We start from the raw sequence: 12,018 nt of genomic DNA, 5'->3' as shown, positions 1-12,018 counted from the left end.
CTATTTCCAGTTTTTTAAGGAATCTCCACAGTGTTCTCCATAGTGGCTGTACTAGTTTGCATTCCCACCAACAGTGTAAGAGGGTTCCCTTTTCTCCACACCCTCTCCAGCATTTATTGCTTGTAGACTTTTGGATCGCAGCCATTCTGACTGGCATGAAATGGTACCTCATTGTGGTTTTGATTTGCATTTCTCTGATAATGAGTGATGTTGAGCATCTTTTCATGTGTTTGTTAGCCATCTGTATGTCTTCTTTGGAGAAATGTCTGTTTAGTTCTTTGACCCATTTTTTGATTGGGTCATTTATTTTTCTGGAATTGAGCTGCGGGAGTTGCTTGTATATTTTTGAGATTAGTTGTTTGTCAGTTGCTTCATTTGCTATTATTTTCTCCCATTCTGAAGGCTGTCTCTTCACCTTGCATTTTCCATATTCTCTCAAACATTTGTTATTTTGATGTTTGCTATTCTGACAGGTGTGAGGATATATCTTATTGTGGTTTGTATTTTTCTGATGATTAGCAATGTTGAGCATCTTTTCATGTCCCTGCTGGCCATCTGTATGTCTTCTTTGGAGAAATATCTGTTTAGGTCTTCTCTCTTTTTTTAATTGTTTTTTTTTTTTTTTTTTTTTTTTTTTTTGGCATTGAGTTGTATGAACTCTCTCTTTTGAATATTAACCCCTCATGAGACATTTTTCGCAAATATTTTCTCCTGCTCCCTGTGTTGTGTTTTAGTTGTGTCAGTGGCCTCCTTTCCTGAGAAAAAGCTTTTACATTTAATTTAATCCTGTTTCTTTATTTTTGCTTTTCTTTCTTTTACCTGAGAAGACAGTTCCAAAAAATATTGCTGTGATTCATGCCTATGTTCTCTTGTGAGAGTTTTGTGGTTTCTGGTCTTAAACCTACTTTGAGTTTATTTTTGTATATAGTGTAAAGAAATGTTCTAATGTCATTGTTTTACATACAGCTGTCCATTTTCTCACACCACTAGTTGAAGAGATTGTATTTTCTCCATCGTACATTCTTGCTTTTTTCTGTCATAGGTAGATTAATTGGCCGTAAGTGTGTGGGTTTATTTCTGGGCTCCCTGTTCTGTTTCATTGATCTATGGATCTGTTTTTGTACCAGTACCTTGCTCTTTTGATTATTGTAGCTTTGTAGTATAGTCTGAAGTCTGGGAGAATGGAATCTCCAGCTTTTTTTTTCCAAGCTTGTTTTGGCAAGTCAGGGTCTTTTGTGGTTTCATTTGAATTTTAGGATTTTTTTCTAGTTTTGTGAAAAATTTTCATGGGTATTTTGATAGAAATTGCATTAAATCTGTAGATTGTTTTCTGTAGCATGGCCAATTTAACAATATTAATTCTTCCAACCCAAGGGCAAATGATATCTTTTATTTCTTTGTATCATTTTAAATTTTCTTTTTTTTTAATGAACTTACATGCTTTTGTTTTTTTTTATCTTTTTAAAATATAAATTTATTTATTTTAATTGGAGGTTAATTACTTTACAATATTGTATTGGTTTTGCCATGCATCAACATGAATCCACCACAGGTATACATGTGTTCCCCATCCCGAACCCCCCTTGTATAATATCATATATGAAACGAACCGCCAGTCCAAGTTCGATGCATGATACTGGTTGCTTGGGGCTGGTGCACTGGGACGACCCAGAGGGATGGTACGGGGAGGGAGGAGGGAGGGAGCTTCGGGATGGGGAACATTTTAAATTTTCTGTATCAATGTTTTATTGTTTTCGAGTATAGGTCTTTTCCCTCCTTGGTATTTTATTCTTTTTGATACAATTTTAAATGGGATTGATTTTTTGCTTTCTCTTTCTGAGAGTTCATTATTAGTATACAGAAAAGCAATAGATTTCTGTATATTAATCTTGTGTCCTGTGACTTTGCTTAATGCATTTATTGGTTCTGATACTTTTGGGGTAGAGCCTTTAGGATATTCTGCATAAAGTCTCATTCCATCTGCAAATAGGGACAGTTTTGTTTCTTCTGGTCCAGTTTGGATGCCTTTTATTTCTTTTCCTTATTGGATTGCTATGGCTAGAACTTTCAAAATTACGTTAAGTAGTGAGAGTAGTGAGAGTGAATATCCTTGTCTTGTTCCTAAAGTTAGAGGAAAACCTTTCTGCTTTTCTCCATTGCATATGATGTTAGCTGCAAGTTTGTCTTAAATGGTCTTTATTATGTTAAGATATGTTCCTTCTATACCCACTTTGATCATGAACGGAGGCTGAATTCGTTAAACGCGTTTTGTGCATATATTGAGATGATCCTGTGATTTTATGTCTTTCCTTCTGTTAATGTGGTATATCACACTGATTCACTTGTGTACTTTCAGCCATTCTCGTGCCCCTGGAATCAATTGGACTTGACATGTGGTTTATGAAGCTTTTATATTCTATTGGATTCAGTTTGCTAACACTTTGTTGAGAAGTTTTGCATCCTATACTCATCTAAGATATTGGCATATAATTTTCTCTTTTTTTCTGGAGTGTCTTTGGTTTTGGCTTTAGCATATTGGTGGCCTTATGGAGTGAATTTGGGAGTGTTCTGTCCTCTTGAATATTTTCGAATAGGTTAAGAAGGATAGGTATTAGTTCTTCTCTACATGTTTAGTAGAATTCCCCTGTAGTATAATGAATCTTAATGAATTATTTGATTGAAATAAGCTTAGATTTTTAACACCCAACTATCTTTCTAAGAAATAATTAAGTAACCATATCAAATCATTGGGATGTTTTGTTTGTATTCCCCCAATACAAATAAAACTAAAACTTCCCTGAAGTTTAAACTTTTCCTAAAGTTTTAGTTCACCTAAAACCTTCCTTTTTATCTTCTAGATTTACTCCTGCATCTTATGAGATTTCTTCAGGAGAGAACATCATTGGCCAGGAATTGAGTGCTCTGAGAGATTCATCTTTTGTATTGGAGGACAATGGAAGCGACCATTTGGTTTACATTCCAAGCCAGATGCTTAAGCCACAGAAATTAATGACTAAGTATGAAAAAGATTGGAATTCTGAAGCAATTGCAAGTCTCACATCTGGTAAGGAAATGAAAAGTTATACTGAATAACTTGATCTTCATCTTTTTAACACTAATAGAGAATCAAATAAACAAGTCTGGTATAAAAAGCAACTTTTTTCAAGTTCAAGATGGTGGCTACAACTGCTGTTTTTATTTGATTTGAAGATTTAAATGGTCACAGGTACCACTCTGGAAATCACTGGTAAGCCCTAAGAAACGTCCCTGATATTCTCACCAAACTTAAGATTTCTCTAGAAGCCACAATTTAGGTTAGTGTGATGTAGAGGGAGGCAATATAGAGAAATAACATAGCAAAGGCGGAATTAAAATAACTTTTAAAAGTTGGCCTAGCCAGTGCCCCAGAATCTGATTGTATAAGAAGGTGTAAGGTTCCCCCCTCCCGCCACTGGAAATAAATTAAATACCCCACTGTCTACTCTATACATTTTAATGGCAAAGCAGAAATGCTTTTTGTCAGAGTTTAATAGTTTCAAACAAATAAGATACATAGAATTTTGGCTTTATTTTCATTTTAAAGGGTGACATTCTAAACAGACTGTTCAGCTATTCCATCTATGCATCTGGATTATTCCAAAATGCTCATTTGGCCAGAGTGCAGACATTTAAAGCATTATATCATAAGTATCATGTGTATTGTTAGCATATGCAAGTTTGAAAGAAAAGGGGGCCAATCGCATGCCGATTATTCACAGGAATGAGGAATACTAATTCTTAGTAACTCCCTTGGATAAATAAAAGTTCTTTTCTTTGGGCTCAACTCTCATGTCCCCATATTTCTCCCTATTTCTGAAATACATATGTTTGAATTTTAGCTTTAAAAATCACTAAAATTTCCTTTATAGAAACTAGAATTCAGAATTAAAAAGTCAATCAATCATTAGTTGAAAAATACTTTTTTAAAAAAGGTAATGGAGTAAAACTGTATGTACGTAGCCCCTTGGCATCAGGGTATTCAAGTATGTGCATTGCTTATTTAAAACAGATATTATCATTATATAGACGTAGCTTAAAGAAGAGAATAAAAAATTGTTTATCTTAATGAATGCAGTTAATTTGGGGTTTTCATTTTAATGATATGGGAATTAAAACAGTTCTCAAGGCTCAGGAATTTATCATGCTCAAGTTTTAAAAACAGAAAAAGAGAAGTTCTCTTGGCAGGGTTGAAATACTAAATGGTCATTTGTGATAGTATGGTTAGAGGTAAGCATTTGAAAGTCTGATAATTCAAAAGTGTGCACCCTTTCAAGAAAAGCAGAAATAATTGGATACTTAAGGGAAAAAAGAAAAAAGAAACTCATCTTTGCAGCCGTCTTTAATGAACATTGTTTAGTAATAATAGAAAGACTTTTAACTTGGTTTTTCAGATGTCTGGGAATGGAGATACTCATGAAAGTACCAGTTTAAGGTCTAATTTGGCTGAAGAAATAATTGTTGCCTGCCTCTATAGGGAAAACTGTCAATTTTCTCTTATCCCCACTTCACACAATTTCTCTTGCAGTGGGTTGAAGTGTGTTGAGAGTTCCATAGAGGATTATGTCAAGTTGTAATTTCCTGGAAACAGAGTCTCAGACCTATGGATAATATATATATATATATATATATATTTTTTTTTTTTTCCTTTATGATAAATCTGAGTCTCAGATCATCAGTGTTGTCTAGGGACTTTGTACTATTCTTACCTTTCTGTTTTTTTCTCTTTAAAATCATTGTTAGCTGGTTGTGAAAAGCTGCTAAGAACTTTCTGTATAATGTGCTATCCTCAAGGAGAATAAATTGTAGTTGAGATATTTAGTCACCAAGAGATGAGCTTTGATATGTTCCAGATGTATTGCACAAATAAAAGGTTGATAACGTCCATATGCTATGCATATTACTCATTTATAATTTGATTCGTGTGGTCAATAGCTAATTTTTGTGCCCTTGAACTGAGAGTCCTGCGGAAGTCAGGAATCTTAACCATTTAAGAATTTTTAGAGTTCCCAGAGTACTGTAGCTGGCAATGAGTTGTGTATCACTCTCTTTCATAAGAAACACAACCACTGTCTCTTTACCTAGTCCTCTCCCTCTGCAGCTTCCTCACTACTCTGGTTTCCAACTTATCTTTAATTCCATCTTCTTTCCTGGTCCTCTCCACTCCTTCAATTCAGTTCAGTTCAGTGTCTCAGTTGTGTCCGACTCTTTGCAACCCCATGACACGCAGCACGCCAGACCTCCCTGTCCATCACCAACTCCTGGAGTTAACCCAAAACCATGTCCATCGAGTCGGTGATGCCATCCAACCATCTAATCCTCTGTCGTCCCCTTCTCCTCCTGCCCCCAATCCCTCCCAGCATCAGAGTCTTTTCCAGTGAGTCAGCTCTTTGCATGAGGTGGCCGAAGTATTGGAGTTTCAGCCTCAACATCAGTCCTTCCAATGAACACCCTGGACTGATCTCCTTTAGGATGGACTGGTTGGATCTCCTTGCAGTCCAAGGGACTCTCAAGACTCTTCTCCAATACCACAGTTCAAAAGCATTAATTCTTCTGTGCTCAGCTTTCTTTGTAGTCTAACTCTCACATCCATACATGACCACAGGAAAAACCATAGCTTTGACTAGACAGACCTTTGTTGACAAAGTGATGTCTCTGCTTTTTAATATGCTGTCTAGGTTGGTCATAACTTTCCTTCCAAGGAGTAAGTGTCTTCTAATTTCATGGCTGCAGTCACCATCTGCAGTAATTTTGGAGCCCCCAAAAATAAAGTCTGACACTGTTTCCACTGTTTCCACTGTTTCCCCATCTATTTCCCATGAAGTGATGGGACCAGATGCCATGATCTTCATTTTCTGAATGTTGAGCTTTAAGCCAACTTTTTCGCTCTCCTCTTTCACTTTCAAGAGGCTCTTTAGTTCTTCACTTTCTGCCATAAGGGAGGTGTCATCTACATATCTGAGGTTATTGATATTTCTCCCGGCAATCTTGATTCCAACTTATGCTTCCTCCAGCCTGCATTTCTCATGATGTACTCTGCATAGAAGTTAAATAAACAGGGTGACAATATACAGCCTTGACGTACTCCTTTTCCTATTTGGAACCAGTCTGTTGTTCCATGTCCAGTTCTAACTGTTGCTTCCTGACCTGCATACAGATTTCTCAGGAGGCAGGTCAGGTGGTCTGGTATTCCCATCTCTTTCAGAATTTTCCACAGTTTATTGTGATCCACACAGTCAAAGGCTTTGGCATAGTCAATAAAGCAGAAATAGATGTTTTTCTGGAATTCTCTTTCTCTGGAATTTCCATGATCCAGCGGATGTTAGCAATTTGATCTCTGGTTCCTCTGCCTTTTCTAAAACCAGCTTGAACATCTGGAAGTTTATAGTTCACGTATTGCTGAAGCCTGGCTTGGAGAATTTTGAGACTTACTTTACTAGTGTGTGAGATGAGTGCAGTTGTGTGATAGTTTGAGCATTCTTTGGCATTGCCTTTTACAGCAGCTCAAAGACAATTTGTATCAGAATTACCTGGAAACTCCTAAGCACAGATTCCTAAGCCCTTCTCAGTACTACGGCTTCGTATTCAGGGGGGTGTGTGGTTTTATAACCACCCTAGGTGATCTCTGTAGGTACTCGTTTTTGAGATCCACTATCCTTCTGGAAGCATACCTGTAAACCAGCAGCATCAGCACCACCTGGGAACCCAGAACTGCACTTGTCCTGGATCTGCTGAAGCAAAAACTGGGGAGGTGGGGCTCAGCCCTTTGATTTTTAACAAGCAACACAGGTGATTCTCATCCAGGCTGAAGTTTAAGACCCATTGCGCATGCTACCCGAGAAGGCAATGGCACCCCACTCCAGTACTCTTGCCTGGAAAATCCCATGGATGGAGGAGCCTGGAAGGCTGCAGTCCATGGGGTCACGAAGAGTCGGACACAACTGAACTTCCCTTTCACTTTTCACTTTCCTGCATTGGAGAAGGAAATGGCAACCGACTCCAGTGTTCTTGCCTGTAGAATCCCAGGGACGGGGGAGCCTGGTGGGCTGCCGTCTATGGGGTCGCACAGAGTCGGACATGACGGAAGCGACTTAGCGGCATCAGCAGCATGTAGACATTATATAGCAATACCATTACACATTTTGACCAAGACCTCTACAATATAAAAATTCCTTAGAAAATTCAGTTCCTCTTAATTACTCACCAATAGATTACATATAGTTCTTTGGAATTATGTAATGAAAAATGATGGTTTAATTCTAATTAAATTCAGCTGTTGACCCAATGGTGCTGCTGCTGCTGCTGCTAAGTTGCTTCAGTTGTGTCCAACTCTGTGAGACCCCATAGATGGAAGCCCACCAGGTTCCCCCGTTCCTGGGATTCTCCAGGCAAGAACACTGGAGTGGGTTGCCATTTCCTTCTCCAATGCATGAAAGTGAAAAGTGAAAGTGAAGTCGCTCAGTCGTGTCCCCCTCTTAGCAACCCCATGGACTGCAGCCTATCAGGCTCCTCCATCCATGGGATTTTCCAGGCAAGAGTACTGGAGTGGGTTGCCATTGCCTTCTCTGACGCAATGGTGAGCCCAGCACTTTTAAAGATGCTGTGTTAATTAATTCCTAAGGCATGATTAGTTTACTGTCAAGATTAAAAAGGGACAGGATCATTTTTTAAAATGTGAAATACCGATCCAAACTCAGCCTAGGGCTCACTCATAGCTTTAGGTGGTCCCTGGCCTTAGGACAACTTCAACTGATGTTCTTTTCAATGAATTTTATTAAGTAATGAGAAGGAACACTTCCATCTTAAAACTAGTCTGAAGTTGTTCACAAGGGAATTTGCCTGGATTTTACTTTACGTTTTTATTGGGTTGGACAAAAATTTCATTTGGATTTTGCTGTAACACCCAAATTTTTTGGTTGGTCCAATATTTTTCTAACTTGACTGCGATCTATAGTCAGCCTTTTTTTTTTTTTTTTAAGCCAATGTATCGTTTTACTTTGGATCAACCGTAAGGTATTAAAGCTGGAAAGATGTTTAGTGATTTATGGTTGTTGTTGTTCAGTCACCAAGTCATGTCAGCTCTGCAACCTCATTTAGTGGTTAGCTCTTGCAAATTCACCTGGAGGTGATTCCATCCTACTCTGCCCTAAGAGGCATATTGAAGTGTCTGGAGACACTTTAGTTTTCATAACTGGAAGGTGCTACTGGCAGCTAGTGGGTAGAGGCCACAGATACTGCTAAGCACCCTGCAGTGCGCACTGGACATTCCCTCATGACAAAGAATTATCCAGTCAGAGTGTCGCTAGTGAAAGAAACCCTGTTAGGAGAAACTCCATGCCCTCAAGATTATGAAACTAAAAGACTAGTTCAGTATAGGACTCATGATTTCTACACACTGTCCACAGTTTCCCAGTACATCCTCAGGATTCTGCCAGTTTTTAAGAAAAATTATACAGATACTATCATACCATATAAAATTTTATTGCAGTCACAAATCAAACTGTTTAGCAAACTGAGATGTTTGTGGTGTGGAATACATTCTTTGGCATGTGTGTTTACATGGGCTTCCCAGGTGGCTCAGTAGTAAAGAATCCACCTGCCAGTACAGGAAATGCAGGAGACTCGGGTTCAATCCCTGGGTCAGGAAGATCTCCTGGTGGGCTACAGTCCATGGGGTCACAAAGAGTTGGACGTAACTGAGCACACACACACACACACACACACACACACACACAGGTTTATATAGTTTTATTCAGTTACATATCGTGTTTTTCACATATGTTATACATTTTACATATTTCTGCAAGCTTCATACTTATTTTTCTGTGCTCTCATAATGTTTCTCTCTGTGAAGGAACGTCTTAACTGTTTACCTCTTGAACACTTAGCTTGCTTCCAATTTTTGCTGTTATGTGCTGAATTTGAATGCATATATCTTCTGCTACACTAAAATCTATACTGGAATTAAATGCAGCAGAATTGGCTTCTGAGTCACACATTAAAACCGTCCCCTAGCTGAACATCCTACTTTCATATTAGTACATGTGAAAAAGAGGTCAGTGGTAGAATTGGGGTTATGTCTGATCTGTAGTGACTTGTCTCATGAATGCTTTAGGAAATCTCAACCATCTGGATGCTCTTTGGGAGATAAACTGAGTCTTCTGTTCATATTAAACTGTAGACAGGTTGTGGCATTCACTTTTGTCCAGGAATTTATTGTATAGTTATTACAGTTTGGGTGACTTCCTTGAAGATTTTGAGTATGGCAGAACTAATGTGAACTGCGAGTTCAAGATATGTGGATGATTTGACTTCACAGGTTGCTTGTGTAGGTCTCATGCAATCATTTGTTGTAATTACTAAAGGAATGGTCTACAGTGTTAGCAACACTTTTTTCATCGGGACTCTTTGATAATGGAATAAAACGTGGATAGCTGAAGAAATAATTGGGTGATGTTAGTGGTGGCGATAGATGAAGCAGTGGCAGCCCTTACCATTGGTGTGTGTGTTAGTCGCTCAGTCGTGTCCAACTCTTTGTGACCCAGTAGACTGTAGCCTTCCAGGCTGCACAGTCCATGGAATTCTCCAGGCAAGAATACTGGACCGGGTAAGCTATTCCCTTCTTCAGGGTACCTTCCCAAACCAGAGATCAAACCACTGTCTCCTGCATTGCAGGCAGATTCTTTCCTGTCTAAGCCACCAGGGAAACCAGGGCTTACTATAGGAAAGGATTCTGCCAAGCATTCAAATGAATTTTCCTATGAATATTAATGCAGCAAATATGTATTTGGCTCCTGTTCTGAATTAAACCCCTTGCTAGTCTTATAGAGATTAAAAAAAAAAGATTCAGACGGAAGCCCTGTCTTAAAAGGAGACTATAATCTGATAGAGTATACTCTGTGTGTACAAAAAAATAAATGCCTAATACAAGTCAGAAAGTATTCAGTTCAAAAAAGTGCAGATGGAATGCTTTGGGGACCAATATTGATTTCAGCATTGCCTACACTGTCTCACTTGATGGAATAATGCATTAGGAATAATAGCAACTAATAATAGTAATAAGTTACTGCTTCTTTACTATGTGCAACTACATGCCAGGCACTGTGCTAAACTCTTTATAAATTAATACATGACTTCATTTCATCCTTACCCCCCAAATCTATCATTATTATAATGACTATTATATTTTACAGATGAGGACATGAATGCAAAGAACCACAAGCACAAATTATAATCAGCAGAGCCAGAATTCAAACCCATGCCCATTTCCACAAAAATGCAAACTCTTTAAAAAATTTTTTAATTGGAGGAAAATTGCTTTACAGTGTTGTGTTGGTTTCTGCCATCTAACAACTTGAATCAGCCGTAATTATACATATGTCCTCTCCTTCTTGAGCCTTTTTCCCCTCCTCCCATCCCTCTCCTCTAGGTCATCACGGAGCACCAGGCTGGGCCCCTTGTGTTATACAGCAGCTTCCCACTGTCTCTTTTACACGTGGTGGGGTATGTATGTCAATGCTGGTCTCTCCATCCGTCCCACCCTTTCCTTCCCTCTCTGTGTCCACAAGTCATTCTCCACTAAGTTCACCTGTACCACTTTTCTAGATTCCATATATGTGTGTTAATATATGATGCTTGCTTTTCTCTTTTTGACTCCGTTCACTGTGTATACACTCTGTATTCATCCACCTCCATAGAACTGACTCAGATTCATTCTTTTCATGGTTGAGTAGTATTCTGTTGTATGTATGTACCACATCTCTTTTTATAGCTAGGCTGCTTCCATGTCCTGGCTATTGTAAATAGTGCTGCAGTTTACATAGGAGTACATGTGTCTTTTAGAATTTTGGCTTTCTCAGGGTATATGCCCAGGAATGAGACTGCTGTATCATATGGTGGATTTATTCCTGGTTTTCAAAGAAATGTCCATACTGTTCCCCACTAAGGTTATATCAGTTTACATTCCCACTAAGAGTATAGGAGGGTTCCCTTGTCTCCACATCTTCTCCAGCAGTTGTCTGTAGATTTTTTGATAATGGCCGTTCTGGCTGGGGTGAACTGATAGCTCATTTTAGTTGATTTGCATTTCTGTAATAATGAGCACTGTTGAGCATTTTTCATGTATTTATTAGCCATGTATATGTGTTCTTTGGAGAAATGTCTGTTTAAGTCTGCCTGTTTTTTGACTAGGCTGTTTGTTTTTCTGATATTGAGCTGTATGAGCTGCCTATATATTTTGGAGATTAATCCTTTGTCAGGTCTTTCATCTGCAATTATTTTCTACTGTTCTGAGGGTTGTCTTTTAATCTTTATATTTTCCTTTGCTTCCAACTTTTAAAGCTCTGACCTTTTATTAGGGTACATTGTTTATGTTTGTTTTTATTTCCTTTACTCTAGGAGATGGGTCAAAGAGGATATTGGTGTAATTTATGTGGAAGAATGTACTGCCAATGTTTTCCTCTAAGATCTTTATAGTTTCTGGCCTTATAATTCAAGTCTGTAATCCATTTTGAGTTTCTTTTTTGTATGGTGTTACAAAATGTTCTAGTTTTATTCTTTTACATATAGCTGTACAGTTTCCCTAGCACTGTTCATTGAAGAGATTGTCTTTTCTCCATTGTACATTCTTGCTGCCTTTGTCAAAGACAGGTTGCCCATAGATGTGTGGGTTTGTCTCTGGGCTTTCTGTCTCATTCCATTGGTCTATATTTCTGTTTTTCTGCCAGTACCATACTTTCTTGATGACTGTGGCTTTGTAGTATAGTCTGAAGTCAGGAAGGTTGATTTCTCCAGCTCAGTTTTTCTTTCTGAAGATTGCTTTGACTATTTAGATCTTTTGTGTTTCCATATAAACTGTGAACTTTTTTTGTTCTAGTTCTGGTGAAAAATGCCATTGGTAGTTTGATAAAGATTACATTGAATCTGTAGATCGCTTGGGGTAATATAGTCATTTTCAAAGTATTTATTCTTCCAATCCAAAAG

The 12,018-nt window shown here is 38.2% G+C and overlaps 1 protein-coding gene across 4 annotated transcripts in view; it reads left to right on the top strand.

Annotated features, from left to right (window-relative positions):
- The window catches only part of COL6A5 (collagen type VI alpha 5 chain), a 161,387-nt gene that overhangs the window by 113,046 nt on the left and 36,323 nt on the right, over positions 1–12,018 (top strand). For all 4 annotated transcript variants that reach the window (XM_025294091.3, XM_044948525.2, XM_044948537.2 and 1 more), the window contains exon 37: positions 2,859–3,064. In XM_025294091.3, the coding sequence (XP_025149876.3) occupies positions 2,859–3,064 (206 nt within the window). The remainder of the gene's footprint in view (positions 1–2,858; positions 3,065–12,018) is intronic.

The sequence above is a fragment of the Bubalus bubalis genome, chromosome 1 (assembly GCF_019923935.1).
Source record: "Bubalus bubalis isolate 160015118507 breed Murrah chromosome 1, NDDB_SH_1, whole genome shotgun sequence".
Taxonomy (NCBI): Eukaryota; Metazoa; Chordata; class Mammalia; order Artiodactyla; family Bovidae; genus Bubalus; species Bubalus bubalis.
The sequence above is the reverse complement of the archived record's forward strand: the minus strand, read 5'-3'. Positions and strand labels throughout refer to the sequence as shown.